This window comes from Stegostoma tigrinum, chromosome 8 (genome assembly GCF_030684315.1).
Source record: "Stegostoma tigrinum isolate sSteTig4 chromosome 8, sSteTig4.hap1, whole genome shotgun sequence".
NCBI lineage: Eukaryota > Metazoa > Chordata > Chondrichthyes > Orectolobiformes > Stegostomatidae > Stegostoma > Stegostoma tigrinum.
The window spans coordinates 5766324-5786113 of record NC_081361.1 but is presented as its reverse complement, the minus strand read 5'-3'; the positions used below and the strand labels follow the sequence as shown (position 1 = coordinate 5786113).

Sequence of the window (19790 nt, the reverse complement as noted above, 5' to 3'; positions counted from 1 at the left end):
CGCATTTGACAGGGGTTCACCTGCACATCCGTCAATGTGGTCTACTGCATCGACTGTTCCCAATGTGGCCTCCTCTCCATCGGTGAGACCAAGCAGGGACTCTGTGACCACCTTGTAGAGCACCTGTACTCTATTTGCGACAAACCACAACAACCTCCGGTCGCAAACCATTTGAACTACTCCCCTACAACTCCACTCCTTCCTGGGCCTCCTTCACTGTCACAATGACCCCACCCTCAAACTGGAGAAAGAGCACCTCATATTCCACATCGGGAGCCTACCACCCGATGGCCTCAACATGGAATTAACCAGTTTTAAAATCTCCCCACCCTCAGCCTCATCACGTGACCACCCCTCACTGTAATTGCCCTTGACCTGACGCAACCCGTCCATCTTCTCTACAAGCTATCCACTGACCACACTGGCCAATCCCCACCACTGCCTACCTGCACTCACCTATCACTATCCTATGTACCTTCTCTAGCCCCACCCTCATCTGTCTACTTATTTTAGAGTTCCCTACCCCTCATTCTTTCTGACGAAGGGTCCTGACCTGAAATGTCAACTTTCTTGCTCCTCTGATGCTTCCTGGCCAGCTGTGTTTATCCCGCTCCACACTTTTATATCTTATTACTGCTTGGATGCGTATTGTGATCCAAGACAGCTTGTGAGCAGGACATTCAACTGCATGAACTATCACCCTTGTGCACAATTCTGTTCCCACATGAAATCCACACAAAACTTGAATTCACATAGCGCCTTCAATGTCCAAATCATTCCCAGATGTTTCACAAAGTTGCAGTAAGAGCGATGGGGGAATGGTTGGAGGAATATAAGGACTTGGTGCAGGAGCAGGATATTTAGCCCCTCAAGCCTGCTCCACCATTGAATACGATCATGGCTGATCCCATCTCATCCTCAACTCCACTTTCCTGCCCCCTCGCCATCAGCCTTTAACCCAGTACTCATTCAAAATCTGTCCATCTCCCCCTTGGTGTGAGACAGGGGAGGAACCATTCCATTTCAGACAAGTTGGTGTTTGTGGAGTACGGATGGAGGAAGCTGGGAGAGGACATTGGTGTCATAGAGTTAGGAGATGGGATGAGCAGGAATAAAGGTTTCTGTGGTGAAATATAATGCAGAGACAGATAATGTTGTGGAGATGGAAATAAGAGACTGAATTCCACGTTTGTCCGTCACTATTTGACGGTCCAGTGAGGGACATGGATTCCATGGTGGGTGAAGTGCTCAATTCCTTTCTGTTGTAACTGTGTGATGTCCCAGCCCTCATCTGAACAAATCACCCTGATCCAGAGCTTGACCATGGAAAGGGCAGGAGATGGGAAGGGATTGGAACATGTTGTCAATGGACAGGATTGTTCAGTGGGTCAGAGCCTGTTCTGCCCCTCCAGCTCACACTGATGGCCTGAGGATCTCCTCTTTCTGCTGGATCTTCATGGGGGAGGCAATGGCATAGTGGTATTATCACTGGACTGTTCATCCAGAGAAGTCAGTAATGTTCTGCGGATCGAGTTTCAAATGTGGCCGCAGCGGATGGCCAAATTTGGATTCAATAAATATCATGATGATCATGAACCTATTGTCAATTATTGGAAAAGCTGATCTGGTTCACAAATGTCCTTCAGGAAGGAAACTTCCATACTTTGCTAGGCTGGCTAACATGGGACTCCAGACCCACAGCAATGTGGTTACCTCTTAAATGCCCTCTGGGCAATGAGGGATGGGCAATAAATGCTGCTGAACCAGTGATGCCCACATGCCATGAACAACGACTGGTGTCTAAACCAGTCCCCAGTGAGAATAGACCAACAGCAGAGAACTGCCCTTCCTTTGACAACAATCTGCCCATCTTCCTGAGAGAGACCAGTGCCTGGTCAATGTGGGAAATGGGGCCATACTTCAGGAGAAGACATGCTTCAGGGGCCAAGAGGTAATATCCATTAGTGGGGCAGAGCAGAGCGAGATGTACCTTGCACTTCACTGTCACCACCTGGGATTTTGTGGGAAGAAGACAGAAGCAAGACAGGGAGAGAGATGGAGGCAGAGAGAATGTGTGTGTGTGTGTGTGTGTGTGTGTGTGTGTGTGTGTCTGTGTGTCTGTGTGTTAGAGAAATGGACGTAGGGAGGAACATCTGAGACAGTGTGAGATATGCGACGGAACCGAGAGGGAGTTAGAGGGAAGTTGATCTTGTGAGGTCGAGGGGTAGAGAGGGAGAGAGGGAGAGATAGAGAAATAGACAGGGAGAGAGAAAGAGACAGGGCGAGAGAGAAAGAAACCAGGGTGGGTGTGAGACGAAGGGTGAAAGGAATCAAGAGCCTGACAAAGAGACAGAGAGAGACATGATTAGTGCTGACACAGAATGACAGAGAGGGAGAGAGACTGTAGTTTGGGAGGCAGAGAGGGAGGAAAAGAGACGGACAGATGTATAAAGATGGACAGATCACAATTTAAGGCATTTAACTGAAGTGAGAGAGGGAGCAAGTGAGGGAAACAATGAGAGATAGAGGAATTGATATTGTGAGATGGAGTGAGGAAGTGTGAATAAGTTGGAGACAGCGGCTAAGAGCCAGAGAGAGATAGAGAATATAAGAGAGATTAAGTGGGAGAGAGAATGAGAGAGTTAGACATAGAAGATGTGAGACAGAGAGGGACACAAACACAGGGAGAGAGAGAGAGTGGGGATTGGTGGGGCCGGGGGGAGGTTTCCTGGTCACCACATTATGGGAGGGATGTGATTGTATTTGAGACAGTACAGAGGAGATTTCCCAGGAAAGGCTGGGGTAGTTTTCCTTGGAGCAGTGAAGATTGAGAGGGGACCTGATAGGGTGCTATAAGATTGTGGAGGAGGGATGGGGAGGATAGGAAGGCATTTTTTCCATGCAGTGAGGGGTTAATATCCAGAGACCGAGAGTGAAAGTAACACAGACTTAGAAACATAGAAACTAGGAGCAGAGCCAGGCCAGTCAGTCCTTTGAATCTGCTTTGTCATTCAATATGAACATGGCTGATGCTCTCACGCAATCCAGTTCCCTTCTGTGGGAGGAGAATTCCACAGGTTGACAACCTTCTGAGTGAAGAAATGTTTCCTCATCTCAGCCATAAATGGTCTACCCCGTATCTCCCTGGGACTGTGTACCCTGGTTCTAAACTCCCCCACCAGGGGATCTCTCCCCCCTGCATTGGGTCTATCCAGCTCTTTTAGAGTTTTATACATTTCAATCAGATCCCCTCTCATCCTTCTCAACCCGAGTGAACCCAGGCCCAGTCGAGAGAGAGGCTGACAGAAGAGTTGAGGAGAAATGTTTTCACCCAGAGGTTGGTGGGAGTCTGGGACTCCCTGCCCGAAAGGCTGGATATGTCAAACACTCTTGGAACATTGGAGCAGGGTTTAGATCGTCACTTGTGTTGCTGTAGCCTCCGGGACTATGGGCCAAGAGCGGGAAAATGCGATTAGAATCATCAGATCTTTGTTGACCAACACAGACCCTACAGGCCAAGAGGCCTCATTCAAGTTGTTCATGTCAATGACTGTCAGAGACAGTGAGAGAGAGAGAGAAAGAGAGAGTGAGTGGGAGAAGAGGAAGTGTGAGGGGTTAACGTGGCTCTCTCTCTGCTTGATGCCATTTACATATTGAGGAACAGCCAGTAAGACTCTCGCAGGCTGCAGCTTTATAGAGCAGGGCCAAGTGAAGGGAGAATTTATCAGGAACCAGGCACTGGGACAGGAGCACACACCATGATTTCACACATACAGCTGATCTGGCCTCTGGCATTCTGCATTGCAGGTACAAATCTTTCTCCTCCCACCTTGAATCTTTAGTTGCTCTCTCCATTTCACTCCAATTCCACTGACTTGTGATTGAAGGGAAAATGCTGAAACCTGAGAAATGCTCAGTGTCTCCAACAATCTGTCATTTGACAGGCTCTTTCTGTGACAGTTCTGACTTCACTCTGTTTCTCTCTGGCCCCTCAGGTATCAGTGGGGACATCACCATGAGCCAGTCTCCCCCGGTGCTGTCAGTGGGACTGGGTCAGACTGCAACCATCACCTGTACAGCCAGCCAATCTATTAGCAACTACCTTGCTTGGTACCAGCAGCGAGAAAGACAGAAACCCTCTCTCCTGATCTATGAAGCAACAGATCAATTCACAGGAGTCTCTGAGCGATTCAACGGCAGTGGATCAGGGACAAGTTTCACCCTGACAATCTGCAACGTTCATAATGAGGATGTTGCTGACTATTACTGTCAGCAGTATCAGAGCTACCCCTACACAGTGATACAGAACTGCACAGAAGCCTCAATACACACAGCACCACTCCCCTGCACTGACACATCCCACAGTTATATATGAATGAAACTGAACGAATGACCCCATTCCAGAATTGACACTGCCCACTACACACTCCAGTCCCTGTGGTGTCCACCGCTCACTGAAGGCCTCAAGTTTCCCTCTTACACTCGTTGGCAACATGTGAAGAGCAGCTGTAAGATTTAACATCGGAAATAATGTTGAAAACTCACTCGATCCCAGCTGGACACAAATCAGAGAGAGAGGTGGGGAGATAGAGACAGAGAGAGAAACAGAAAGAGAAAAACAAAGAGTGAAAAAGACACAAGTGAGTGAGAAACAGAGACAGAGAGAGAGAGAGAGAGAGACAGGATGAGGGAGAGGGGTAGAATGAGAGAGAGAGAGTGAGAGAGGAAGAGAGACAGAGGGAGACAGGCAGATGGAGAGGAGTGTGCGTGAAAGAGAAAGACAGGAGAGTGAGGAAGAGACAGGGAGAGGGTGAGAGTGACAGAGGGAAGCAGAGAGCAGAGGTTTATGTACAGCCTCTGCACTGGGAGCTCTCACTGAGGTTTACATTCGGCAAAGGAACCAAACTCAGACTGAGTAAGTAAACCACAATACTCCAATATTAACCCTTTCGATACTGAAACTTTTGAAAACACAAATGCTAAATTGTTGAAGGTCTTAGTGGGGAGCTGCAGTGAATGAAATGTTTGATTGAGGAGCACTGTGTCTAACAAGGGACCTGCTGTATTTCTTTGTTCCATTGCCCCCTTTAAGCAGTAAGATACAAGTCAGTACGTTTTACTCACCGTGTGGAGGAACTGTGTCTGTTTGCAGCCTGCGGTCATATTCCGGCAGCGTGGAGTGAAATCAATGAGTGACCTCCCGCCAGTCTCAGTTGGACAGACGCAGACAGAGTTTGATGAAAGCTCTGGCTCCCAGTCCCAGCCTCTGATCTCACTGACCCCAGCAGCAGCACAGTGAGACACTGAGCTCCCACTTCCCCAAGCTTCACCTCTGCTCAATCACACACTCACTGAATTGTTACAGTGCACACAGAGGCCATTCCACCATCGTGTTTGGACCGGCTCTCCGAATGAGCTACTCACTGAGTGTCATTCTCCTGCCTTTTCCCTGTCACCCTGCATGTTGTTCCTTTTCAAATAACAGCCTCATTCCCTTTGGGATGTTTCAATTGAAGCTGCCTCCACCACCCTCTCAGGCAGTGCATCCCATGCCTTAACCAATCACTGGCTGAAAATGTTTTTCTCCATGTCACTTCTGCTTCTCTTACCAATTACTTTTAATCTGTGGCCTCGCACTTTCAAGTTTTTCACAAGTGGCAACATTTTCTCCCCATTTACTCTGTCCCGCTCCCTCCTGACGTTGAATACCTCATACAAACCTCCTCTCGGCCCTCTCTTCTCTATCAAGGTCCAAACTTCTCTAATCTATCTTCATAATGGACAGCCCTCATCCCTGGATGCATCTTTGGGAATATATTTTGCTACCTCGACAAAACATTTGCGCCCTTCCTGAATTATTCACATTTCAATGGCCAGCATGATTTTATGAAACTCATCAGGCCACTCCCCAGCCTCCTAAGCTTCAGGCTAAAAAGTCATAGCCTTACCAGCCTCTCACAGTCATGCAGTCATACAGCATGAATACAGGCCGTTCAGCCCAACACGTTCACACCGAGCTGATATCCTAAACTGTTTCTCTCATCCCATTTGCCAGCATTTAGCCCATATCCCTCTAAAACCTTCCTATTCATGTATCCATTCAGATGTCTTTCAGGAATGCTGCACTTGTAACATCCTTCACCACTTCCTCTGGCAGCTCGATCCATATGCGCACCACCCTCTGTGGGTAAAAAGCTACCCCACAGGTCCCTTTTGAATCTCTCTCCTTTCACCTTAAGCCTAGGCCCTCTAGTTTTTGACTCCCCTTCCCAAGGAAAAGACCTTGGACATTTACCATATCCATGGCCCTCATGATATTATAAACCTCTAAAAGGTCATGCCTTTGTCTCTGATGCTCCAGGGAAAACAGCTCCAACCAATCAGCCGCTTCCTATAGTTCAAAACCTCCAACCCTGACAACATCTTTGTAAACCTTTTCAGTACCCATTTATGAACATAGAACATAGAACAAAGAATAGAGAAAAGTACAGCACAGTACAGGCCGTTTGGCTCAGGATGTTGTGCCGTGGATTAATCCTAATCCAAAAATAAAATAACCTAACCTACATTCCCCTCAATTCACTGCTGTCCATGTGCATGTCCAGCAGTCGCTTAAATGTCACTAATGACTCTGCTTCCACGACTACCACTGGCAAAGTATTCCATGCGCTCACAACTCTCTGGGTGAAGGACCTCCCTCTGACGTCTCCTCGATACCTTCCTCCTAACACCTGAAAACTATGACCCCTCGTGGCAGCCAGTCCTGCCCTGGGGAAAAGTCTCTGGCGATCAACTCTAGCCATGCCTCTCATTACCTTGTACACCTCGATCAAGTCACCTCTCTTCCTCCTTCTTTCCAGAGAGAAAAGTCCGAGCTCAGTCAACATCTCCTCCTAAGGCAAGCCCTCCAGTCCAGGCAGCATCCTGGTAAACCTCCTTTGCCCTCTCCAAAGCCTCCACATCTTTCCCATAATAAGGTAACCAGAACTGGACACAATATTCCAAGTGTGGTCTCACCAGGGTTTTGTAGAGCTGCAGCAAAACCTCGCGGCTCTTAAACTCGATCCCCCTGTTAATGAAAGCCAAAACACCATATGCTTTCTTAACAACCTTATCCACTTGGGTCGCAACTTTGAGGGAGCTATGCACTTGAACACCGAGATCCTGCTGTTCCTCCACACTGCCGAGAATCCTGCCTTAAATCCTATATTCAACATTTAGGCTCGACCTTCCAAAATGCATCACTTTGCATTTATCCAGGTTGAACTCCATCTGCCATTTCTCAGCCCAGCTCTGCATACTGTCAATGTCTCGCTGAAACCTGCAATAGCCCTCGATACTATCAACGGCACCTCCAACCTTTGTGTCATCAGCAAACATACTAACCCACCCCTCAACCTCCTCATCCAAGTCATTTATAACAACGACAAAGAGCAGAGGCCCAAGAACAGAGCCCTGCGGGACACCACTCAGCACTGACCTCCAGGCAGAATACTTACCATCTACAACAACTCTCTGCCTCCTGTCAGCCAACCAATTCTGAATCCAGACAGCCAAATCACCCTGTATCGCATACCTCCTGACTCTATGAATGAGCCTGCGTGGGGAACCTTAGCAAATGCCTTGCTGAAGTCCATGTACACCACATCCACTGCTTGACCCTCGTCAACCTGTCGCGTGACCTCCTCAAAGAACTCAATAAGATTTGTGAGGCATGACCTGGCCCTCACAAACCTATGCTGACTCCCTTTAATCACGCTATGCTTTTCCCAAATAGTCATAAATCCTATCCCTCGGAATTCTTTCCAAAACCTTACTGGCCACAGACATTAGACTGACTGGTCTGTAATTTCCAGGAATTTCCCTATTCCCTTTCTTGAAAAGAGGAACAACATTTGCCTCCCTCCAATGTTTCGGTACGAATCCCGTGGAGATTGAGGAAGCAAAGATCTTTGCCAGGGGCTTAGCAGCCTCCTTTCTCAGTTCCCGGAGCAGCCTAGGATAAACCTGGTCTGGCCCTGAGGACGTATCAATCTTAATGCATGCCAAAATTTCCAGCACATCAACTTCCTCAATTTTGATCTGTTCAAGCCTGTTTCTCTACTCCTCAAAGTTCTCATTCACAACAAGGTCCCTTTACATCGTGAAAACCGAAGCAAAAAACTTATTTAGGGCTTCCCCTATCTGCTCAGACTCCACGCACAAGTCCCCTTGCTATCCCTCGTCAGCCCTACCTTCTACCTGATCATTCTCATATTCCTCACGTATGAGTAAAATGCCTTCGGGTTCTCCCTAATCTTTCCTGCCAATCCTTTTTTGTGCCCCCTCCTGGCCCTCCTCGGTCCACTTTTGAGCTCCTTCCGAGCAAGCCTATAATTGTCTATAGCTGTGCTCGACCCTTGCTTCCTCCACCTTACGTAAGCTGCCTTTTTCTTTTTGACGAGAAGCACCTCTGTTCCCATCATTCAAGGCTCCTTAATCTTACCCCTTCTTACCTATCTCAGAGGAACAATTTATGCATCACTTGCAACAACTGCTCCTTAAACAGTCTCCACATTTCTGTTGTGCCCTTTCGGTGGAACAATTGCTCCCAATCTGTACTTCCCAAATCCTGCCTGATAGCGTCATAGTTTCCTTTTCCCCTGTTAAATATCTTCCCCGGTAACTGCTCCTTTCTCTTTCCATGGCAATGGTAAATATGAGGCTGTTGTGGTCACTGTCACCGAAGTGTTCTCCCATCGCGAGATCTGACAGATGTCCTGGCTCATTGCCGAGCACCAAATCCAAAATGGCCTCTCCCCTCATTGGCCTGTCCGCATTCTGAGTAAGGAAACCCTCCTGAACACAGCTGACAAAAATGGCTCCATCCAAACCATCTGCACTGAGGAGGTTCCAATCAATATTGGGAAAGTTGAAGTCACCCATAACAACAACCCTGCGACGTTTGCACTTTTCAACCATCTGCCGGCCTATGAGTTCTTCGATCTCCCTACTGCTATTTGGGGGTCTGTAGAAAACCCCCAAGGAGGTGACTGCTCCCTCGCTGTTCCTAACACTCAGTCGACAAACCTTCCTCGGCAACCTTCATTTCTCTTGCTGTGATGCACTCTCTGATTGGCAACGCTACACCCCCTCCTCTTTTACCCCCTCCCTGTTCTTTTTAAATGTTCTAAACCCTGGAACATCGAGCAACCATTCCTGCCCCTGTGAAACCCACGTCTCCATTATGGCCACAACATCATAGTCCCAAGTACTGATCCATGCTCTAAGTTCGTCACTATTTTTGACACTCCCTGCTTTAAAGCAGACACATTTTAATTGATCCCTTCGTTCCATCACATGATAAACCTTCCCGGTATATTCACTGCATCCTGCCACTGCCTCATCTACTGCTATGCGCCCCCCTTCCCCCCCTCAGATGTGTTGCTCTGGTTCCCACCCCCCTGCCAAACTAGTTTAAACCCTCCCGAACCACTCGAGAGAATCGCCCACCCACGACATTTGTGCCTCCCCAGTTCAGGTGCAACCCGTCCTTCATGTACAGGTCCCACCTTCCCCAGAAGGCATCACAATGGTCCAAGTATCTGAAGCCCTCTCTCCTGCACCAGCTGCGCAGCCACGTGTTAAGCTGCACTCGCTGGCTGTTCCTCGCCTCGCTGTCTCGTGGCACAGGTAGTGAACCTGAAAACACTACTCTACTTGTCCTGCTCTAGAGCTTCCAACCCAGCTCTCTGTAGTCCCTTTTCACATCCTTAATCCCTTTCCTGGTTCATTGGTTTAACAACATCCTTGTTATAGCAGATCAGAATTGTTCACATTATTCTAAAAGGGCCTACATCAATCTCCTCTATAGCCGCAATATGATGTCCCAACTCATATATTCAATGTAGTGACCTATAAAGACAAGCATGCTAAATGTATTCTTCATCACCCTATCTCCCTGTCACTCCAGTTTCAAGGAAAACTGCACTTGCATCCATAGGTGTCTGCTCAGCAACACTCCACATTGCCCTCCCATTAACTGTCCTGCCCTAGTTTGCCTTTCCAAAACACAACATTTCACATTTAACTAAATTGAACTCCGGCTTCCACTCCTCCACATGTTGCCCTGTCTGATCAAGGTCCCATTACTCTGAAATAATCTTCTTCACGATCCACTGTTCCACCAATTTTATTGTCATTTACAAACTTATTAACAATACCTCCTAAATTCACATCCAAATCATTTATTTAAATGATGAAAATGGCTAGCACGAGGGGTCATAGTTTTAAGCTGTTTGGAGGAAAGTATAGAGGGGATGTCAGAGGCAGGTTCTTTACGCAGAGAGTTGTGGGAGCATGGAATGCGTTGCCAGCAGCTGTTGTGGAAGCAAGGTCATTGGGGTCATTTAAGAGACTGCTGGACATGTATATGGTCACAGAAATTTGAGGGTGCATACATGAGGATCAATGGTCGGCACAACATTGTGGGCTGAAGGGCCTGTTCTGTGCTGTACTGTTCTATGTTCTATGTTCTAAAAGCATTTGAACCCGCACCAAGCCTTGCAGCACACAATGAGTCACGGACCTCCAGTGTGAAAAGCAACCGTCTGCCGCAACTCTCTGTCTCCTATCTTCAAACCAATTTTGTATAAAAATGGCCAGCTCTGTCTGGATCCCATGTGATCTAACCTTACTAACCAGTCTACCATGCTGAACCATGTGAAACACTTTGCTGAATTCCATGTAGACAATGTTTACTTTTCGGCCTGCATCAATCCTCTTTCACACACTTTCAAAAAATCCTCAGTCAAGTTGCTGAGACGTCATTTCCTGTGCACAAAATAACATTGACTATCCCTAACCAGACCTTGCCTTTCCAAATGCATGTAAAACATATCTGTCAGAATCCTCTCCAACAATTTACTCACCATTGACATTGACTCTCCAGTCTAATGCTCACTGGGCTTACTTTTCAGCCTTTCTCAAGTAGTTGTACAACATTAGCCACCCTTGAGTCTGTCATTAGCTCACCTGTGGTTGCCAATGATACAAATATCTTAACAAGGGGCCCAGTAATCACCTTCCTAGCTTCCCACACAGTCTGGGATGTACTTGATCAAGTGCCAGAGATTTATCTACCTTTATGCATTTTAAAAACTCCTCTTCTGTCATGAGGACATTTGTCAGGACCTGTCTATTTATTTCCTCAAGTTACTGAGCTTTCGTTCTTTCTCTATGATAAATATTGAGACAAAATATCCATTTAAGATCTCACCCATCTCCTATGGCCCCACACATAGGTGGCGAAACTCACGTTTGAGGGACCCTATTCTCTCCCCACTTACTCTTTTGCCCTTTCCTTATTCAACATTATTCTATCACTTTTTCCCTCAAAAGAGATCAGGAATTTTTTACCCTCCCTCAAATGTACATTGACTGTCCCAGTTCTATATCCCCTAGTATTCACCTCAGGACTTTCCTGCCAACCTTTGACCCTAGTTGGTTCAGACCTGATGTGTCCTTACCACATGGAATAGGCACTTTCCCCAGTGAGCTATTTTGACCCTGAAATGGTCTTTGGTCTTTTCCACTGCCATCCTAGACCTTGTGATACAAGATCACGCTCCCTAAATGTCCTCTCACTGTCACTTGACCTACCTGGGCCTCCATCATTTCCAAGATTCTGGTCCAGCAGATCCTCCTTTCTCATTGTTCTGGAAACACACAGCTGAGGAAAATTTGCCTGAACACACTCTCATAACTCTGGCCACTCTCTGACTTTCACACTGCTCCTATCTGAGCCTATATTCAGATAAGTAATGTCCTCCATTATAACCGAGAACATCGAGCATTGAACAGTACAACAGAATACAGGTCAACAGGAATACATTGGCCTACAATGTTGAGCTGACCTATTCTCCTGCGAAGATTGATCTATCCTGCATACCCTACATTTTACTATCCTCCATGTGCCTTTCCAAGAGTCGCTTAAAAGTCTCTAAAGTATCTGACTCCACTACCACTGCCGGCAGCACATTCCACGTGCCCACCACTCTCTGTGTGAAGAACCTATGTGTGATATCTCCCCTACACCTTACTGCAGTCATCTTGAAATTATGCCCCCTCGTAATCATCATTTCCTCCCTGGGAAAAAAGTCTCTGACTATTCACCCTATCTATGCCTCTCATCATCTTGTACACCTCTATCAAGTCACCTCTCATCCTTCTTCACTCAAATGAAAGAAGCCCGAGCTCCCTCTACCTTTCCTCATTAGACCTGCCCTCAAGTCCAGGCAGCATCCTTGTAAATGTTGTCCTCTGCACCGTCTCCACAGCTTCCACATCCTTCCTATAATGAGGTTACCAGAACTGAACACAATATTCCAAGTGTGGTCTAACCAGAGTTTTGTAGAACTGCAGCATTACCTCACTGCTCTTAAACTCAATTCCCCTGCCAATGAAAACCAACACATAATACTCCTTCTTTACAATCCTGTCAACTTGGGCAGCAACTTTGAGGGATCTATGGACAAAGACCCCAAGATCCCTCTGTTCCTTCACACTGCCAAAAATCCTGCTATTAATCCTGTATTCTGCATTCAAATTTGACCTTCCAAAATGAATCACTTCACACTTTTCTGGGTTGAATTCCAACTGCCACATCTTTGCCCAGCTCTGCATCCTGTCAATGTCAATAACAACTCTGCAATGTTTGCAGCTTTCTGTAAATTCCTCACAATTTGTTCCTCTACTTCCTTCTCACTGGTGACCGATAGACTGAGGTTACCTGAGGATACTGTAGACCTTGGCGTCCCTCTCTGATATTTCCTCCTGGTTCCCACAGCCCAGCCAAGTTAGTTTAAACCCTTTCCAATAGCACGAGCAAATCACCCCACAAGGAACTCAGTCCCAGCTCTGCTCAGGAGTAAGCTGTCTGTCTATTTCGCACCCCCACCACAGCCAGTCCCAATGTCCAAAGAATCTAAAGGCCTCTCTCCTGGAACCTCTTTCCAGCCACACATTCACCTCTCTCACTCTCCTGTTCTGATTCTCACTGGTGTGGGGCACTGGGAGTAACCCAGAGATTCATAGTTTTTAGCTCCTGCTGCTAATTCCCTGCCGATCTCCCTAAATTCTGACCGCAGGACCACATCCCTTTTCTCCCTCTGTCACTGGGACCGATGTGGATCACAGCAGTTGACCGTTCCCGTTCTCTCCTCAGGGTGCTCTGCAGCTGCAGTGACATCCTTGACACTGGCACCAGGGAGACAACATGCTGTTCAGGATTCCCGTCTGCAGCTGCTCTCGATTGCTTCTGCTCTCAAATCCCCTAGCGCTCTTCCGGTCTTCCTTATGCCCTCTCAAGCCCACCCCTGGACAGCTGGGCCACCCATGGTGCCCTGGTCTTGGGTCTGGCTCCAATCGCCAGATGAACCATCATTCCCATCGGGATTCTGAACTGAATCCTGGTTGGAGAGTGGGTTACACTCAGGGGACTCCTGCACTAGCTGCCTGGTCCTTTTGGACTGCCTGCTGCTCCCCCGCTGCTTCTCTCCCTGTGTGCTCTGAAGCTGTGGAGTGACCGCATCTTGAAACGTGCTTTCCACGGAGCACTCAGCCTCATGGACTCTCCGCACTGACACCAACTGCTGCTCAAGCTCCAAAACCCAGAGCTCCAACTGCTGTCACTGACCACACTTCCTGCACTCATGGTATTCCAGGATCCGGGAAGCATCCTGAAATTACCACAAAGAACAGGATGCAGACACTCTCCACTCCCTGGTTATCTATTGACAAATTTCGGATGACAAACAGTTACAGCAGGGCTCACAATCCAGTGGTTTCAGTGTTTTGCACAAACTCTCCAGAAGACTTTAAGGAATAGGAGCAGAAATCAGCCATTCAGCCCCATTGAGTCTGCATTGCATTTTGATCTTGGTAGATATGCTTTGCAACTCCATTCTCCTGCCTTTTCCATGGAATGTTTGATACTTTTATCAATTGAGAACCTACCTATCTCTGTCTTAAACTCAGTCACTGACTTGGCCTCCACACCCTTCTGTGTCAATGCATTCCACAGATTAACCTCTTTCTGGCTGAAGAAATGCCTTCTCCTCTCACCCTGAGGCTCTTTCCTTGGGTCCCAGCCTCTCCTACTTGTGTAAATATCTTCTCCTCATCCAATCTGTCCAGGCCTTGCAGGATTCTGTAAGTTTCAGTCAGAACCCCTCATCCTTCTAAACTACATAGAGTACAGACCCAGGTTCCTCAACCTTTCCTCATATAACAAACTCTTCATTCCTCGCATCATTCTTGTAAACCTCATCTGAATCCCTCCAATGCCAATACATTGTTCCTTTAGACATGCATCCCAAAACTGCTTGCAATATTCTAAATATGGTCTGACCAGAGTCTTATACTGCCCCAGCAGAACATCTCTGCTCTTACATTCTAACTCTATTGAAATGAATGCATTTGTCTTCCTAACATCCAACTGAACCTACATGTTAACCTATCGAGAAAGCTGAACAAGGACTCCTGGGTCTCTAAGTGCTTCAGATTTTTGAGCCTTTCCCCATCTGGAAAATAGTCTTTGCATCTCTTCTTCCTACCAAAGTGCAAAACCTCACATTTTGTATTGTATTCCATCTGCCATTTCTTTGCCAACTCTCTGAGCCTGTCTAGGATCTTTTGCAGCCTACCCAGTTCCTCTACACTACTTGTCCCTCCTACCTATCTTTGTGTCATCTGCAAACTTTGCATCAAGGCCTCCTGTTCGTTCAACCAGATCGTTTATGTATAACGTGAACAGTTGTGGCCCAAACACTGACCCCTGCAAAACTTCGCTCGTCACCAGCTGCTACTTATCCCCAATATCTGCCTTCTGCCAGTCTGCCAATCCTTTGTCCATGCCTGGACCTTGCCCCGAACATATTGGATTCTTTTCTTATGTCAAAGGCCTTCTGGAAATACAAGCAGGTCACATCCACTGACTCTCTTTGTCTAACTGGTTCATTGCCTCCTGAAAGAAATCTAACAGATTTATCAAGCATGATCTCCCATTGATGAACCGATGCTGACTCAGTCTTCTTTTTACCATTGTATTTCCAAGTCCTCTGCAATCTCATCTTTAAATCGAAGTGTAAAATCTGACCAACAACCAAGCCCAGGCTAAATGGCCTGTAATTTCCCATCTTCTGTTCCCCTCCCTTCTCAAACAGGGGTATCATGTGAGCCATTTTCCTGTCCTCTGACCTCAATTCCCTGCCCCAATTCCATTAATTGCAGATGCCTACACATCACCAATGCCTCCACAATCTCCTCAGTGATCTCCTTCAGAATTATCTGGTGTAATCCATCCAGCCTGAGTGATTTATCCACCTTCAGCCCTTTCAGCTTCACACATGCAACTCTTTCCCTATGGCTGGAATCTCCTGATTCTGACCCTCACACCTTTCAGGGTCCATGGGGTCATTGGGAACAGTGGCCCTGTCTGACACCAGGACACTGAGAACCCATTGCAGACTCACCCTTGCCCTCAGCCCAGTGTTGGGCAGCAACATTTCAAGTGAATCTAGAATCTTCTACACAGACACCCAACATGATTCCTTCCTGAAGTATGTTGATCCCAGTCTCCAATGCTCTCGGATATGTTCTGCCAATCCGTGAGTGATCAGAGATTTATTAAAGAGATATCAAGCGCCGCTCTACTTTCCAACACTTGCTCCATAGCTTTGGAGGTTTTAGTGTTTCAAGTGAATATCTAAGTGTTTTTAACAAAGTGATGAGGATTTCTGACTTTCCCACACTTTCAGACAGTGAGTCCGAGATCCCATCAGCCTCTGGGTAAAAATATTATTTGTTAATTTCCGTCGAACCCTATCCCCATTCCTGACAAATTCTTCACTCCATCAAGGAATAAAGAAAAAAAAGTTACCCCACTTGTCTTCTTAACCACCTTCCTTACCTATACTCATGAAACACATGGCCACGTCTTCCACCTCTACACAGGGGTTACTTCCAGTTTCAAATTGACGAGTGACTTTCCTTAATTATCAGAGAAACAGATAGAAACAATGTACAGAGGAGCAGGGAGTAGCCATTCAGCCCTTCAAACCTGCTTCACCATTCAGTACCATCACGGTTAATCATCCAACTCTGTACCCTGTTCCTGCTTTCTCCCCGCGTCCCTTAAATCCTTAAACCGAAATCTAATTCCTTCTTGAAAACATTCCCTGTTTATTTCTCTCATGCTGTAAAAATGGATCAGAATAGTTGGATTGTTGTTTTTGACCAGCACAGACATGATGGGCCTAAGGGACTTTTTGAGTGCTGCGGGTCACTATGACTCTATTATTCTATATTGTGAATAACTGTGGAAGAGGCCCTGATGTCTGTGGTGTACCGCAACTAGTAACTACTTGAAAATCAGACAAGAACGCATTTATTGCGAATTTTTGTGTCCTCCCTGCCAACCAGTTCTCTCTCCTTGTCAGTACCCAACTCTCAATCCTCTTGTTATTTCTGTGCTGACAAAACATCTTTGGGACTTCCCTTGCTCATTTGGACATATTACATCCTATCAGCTCTTTGCTTTTAATTTCACTCGGTAACTTTCTAACCCCCTCGGTTTTGTGCATGATTGAACTCTGGGTCCAATATCACCTTCCCTGTTTGGCCTTCCTTACTCTGGCTGCTTTCTCACATTCTGGATTGAGAATGTGGATTTGGGAATCCCACCCTTACTCTTTGTGGGAAGAGATTCTGAAAGATCTCTGCTTCATCCTTGTAGGCCTCCCACTGCCCCGACATTGATTTCCCATTAAGTCGCTGGTCCCAGCCTCCTTTTACCAAATCACCGCACAGTTTTGTAAAATGGTTCTTTCTCAAATGAAAACTTTTACACATGCTCCACGGTTCCCCATTTCCATCTCTACTGTCGATCACACTGAGTTCTGATCGCTGTCATGAAAATGTTGTGACGTTAACTGACGACCTGCCCTCGACTTCTCATACAGATGCAATTGAGAAGAAGGCACAACAGCACGTCTTCTTCCTCAGGTGGCTCAGGAGATTTGGCATGTCCATAAGGCTCCTCACTATCTTCTACATATGCACCATTGAAAGCAAACTGTCTTGGCACATATTGACAGCTTCTCTGCACAGGCCAATAACATACTAGAGAAGGTTGTGTGCACAACCCAGTCCATCACAGAAGCCATCTATGGGCTCAATTTACACAACTTGCTGCCGCAGAAAAGCAGCCAACACCGTCAAAGATCCATCCCACCAGAAACCTGAATACGTGCCGGGGCAGGTTAGGAACAGCTTACTCTCAGCCATTAGCAGATGGATGAATGGACTCTCTAGATTTAAAAACAGCTGATCTTGCTAACATGCCCTCTGCAATGTAACCTTTATGCTTGTGTCTAAGTTTTCCTGATATGTACATTCTTTGCTTCCTATGATCTGCCTGTACCACTTGTAAACAAAGCTTTTCATTGTATTTCAGTACATTGGATAATCAATCAATCGCCATTGATAGCCTTTCCAGCTGCCTACATTCATTCTCTAACCGATGGTCCAAAACTGTCCCTTCTCTTTCTGCTCCTTCCCAACCACCTTGTCAGTGGCAATTAGGGATAGACAATAATTGCTGTCCCTGCCAGTGACACTCACATCCCAAGCAGCAATTTAAACAATGCCTGTTCTTTTGTCGGGTTTGTTAGTTTTTGTCTACAAACATTCAAATGAATCGTTTTGCCAATCAATGTTTGATAAGTTCAAATCTCTTCAAATAACAAGGATTAAAATTGCTTCTCTTGTCTTTCAGGCCGTGACAAGTCTCAGCCCAAGCTAACCCTGCTGCCCCCTTCCCCAGAGCAGGTCCAGACCAAGGGCACTGCCACCCTGGTCTGCCTTGCCAATCACTTCTATCTCGATGAGCTGGTAGTGCAGTGGAAGAAGGATGGTGCAGTCATTTCAGACGGGGTTCAGACCAGGCACTACTTGCGAGCTTCGGACAGCACCTACAGTGTCAGCACCCTGCTGACCTTTTCTGGCTCTGACTGGGAGTCCAACGCTCTCTTTTCCTGTGCTCTCACCCATGTCACTCTCTCCTCTCCCCTCAGCAAGAGCATCAGGAGATCAGAATGTGTGTAGTTTGTTTAAGACCATCTACAGTGAAGACACAACTTTAAATAGAACAGGGCTGAGCTGGCAGGACAAAGGTCATCGGCAGCAAGGAAATTCAACTCTCTTCCTTCTCGGGACTGGCTTGGAGGCAGTTCTGAGGTTCAGAGGTTAAGGCAGGTCATTGGGACAGTGTGGAGGGAGACTTCCTCTGTATCTAACTCCATGCTGTGCTGTCCTGGAAGTGTGGGGACAGCGTTGACTTGTGAAGCCAAGTCAAACCTCTCAAAGACGCTGAAGACTGTCAGCTGCACCAAAACATCCTGCTCCTCTAATGCTTCTTGGCCTGCTTTGTTCATCCAGCTCTACACCTTGTTACCTCTGAACCTCAGACGTTTCTGCTTCAGCAAACCAAACTCCTTCCTGCTCAGCAGCTAGTTCCAATTTAAGGTTTTGTCACTGTTTGAAGGCATGGGATTCTCATGTTATTGAGAAAATCTCCACAAGTATTTTCCATTGTGGCTGTGAATTTTGCAGCTTCCTCTGTCTGAGCTGTTAATTGCAGTGTTTATTCTATCAATGTCAATGTGGAAAAGAGAATAAAAATGTAGAAGTTTCAGTGTTTATCTCTGAGTGTTTTGGAAATGGGCCACCACCCTCAGCTGATTGGCTGCAATTCAATTAGTCACTGTCACGATTGGCTACGTAGCATGTCAATCAATGCCACATATTGTTGATTGACTTGGAAGCCAATCAATCAGTTTCAAATAATCCCTTTGACTGGAACTTGTTGAGGTTACAACATTCCAAACAGAACAGAAACTGAAACCTGCTGGGATTCAATCATTACAATCTGAGGCATTCAGTCTTCACTCTGCTGGTCCAGACCCGGCTGGTGGGATCACACTGTGCAATGAGATAAGAAGGTGTAGAGCTGGATGAACACAGCAGACGAAGCAGCAGTAGAGGATCAGGAAGGCAGTAGTAGTGGGCCTAGACCCTTCTTCAGACCCTTCTTCTTCGGTCTAGGCCTGAAAAGTCAGCATTCCTGCTCCTCTGATGCTGCTTGGACTGCTGTGTTCATCCAGCTCCACACCTGGTTATCTCAGATTCTCCAGCATCTGCAGTTCCTGGTACCTCTCACACTGTGCATTCTCTGCTGGTAACACCCGAAATGATTTTCGGCCAAATACAGATGCTGGTGGTGGTGTCTCTCTGAGCATTGGTGAGCAAGGTCAGAAGTCACACAATGTCAGGTTACAGTCCAACAGGCTGAAGTGAGACATCAAAATGATATGTTGCCTCCCTGGAAGGAGGATCAAAAATATCTCAGGCAGTGCAGGATATTCTCTAAGGGGAGAGGGACGAGCAGGAAATCTTTGTACCTATTAGAACTAACAGTATAGGAAGTTTAAAGGACAAAATCCTGAGGAGAGAATATAGGATGTAAAGCAGGAATTTAAAAACGAGGTCCCAAAGATGAGTAATATGTGAATTACTTCCGGGGACACAAGCTAGTGAGGGTAGGAATAGAAAGGCATAGACGATGAATGTGTGGCTGAGGTGCTGGTGCAGTGTTATTGGAATCTCTTCTGGGGTAGAAGTGACCTGTATAAGAAGGATGTATAAGAAGATGTTCCTGAATTGGAAGGGGACTAATGCACTGGTGGGGAAAT

General features: G+C 46.6%; 1 gene segment (V, D, J or C); it reads left to right on the top strand.

Moving 5' to 3' along the window:
- The window catches only part of LOC125456582 (immunoglobulin kappa constant-like), a 45394-nt gene extending 26672 nt beyond the window's left edge, over positions 1-18722 (top strand). The window contains 1 exon segment of the C gene segment in view: positions 17816-18722. Coding sequence covers positions 17816-18144 — 329 coding nt within the window.
- The last annotated feature ends 1068 nt before the right edge of the window (positions 18723-19790 follow it).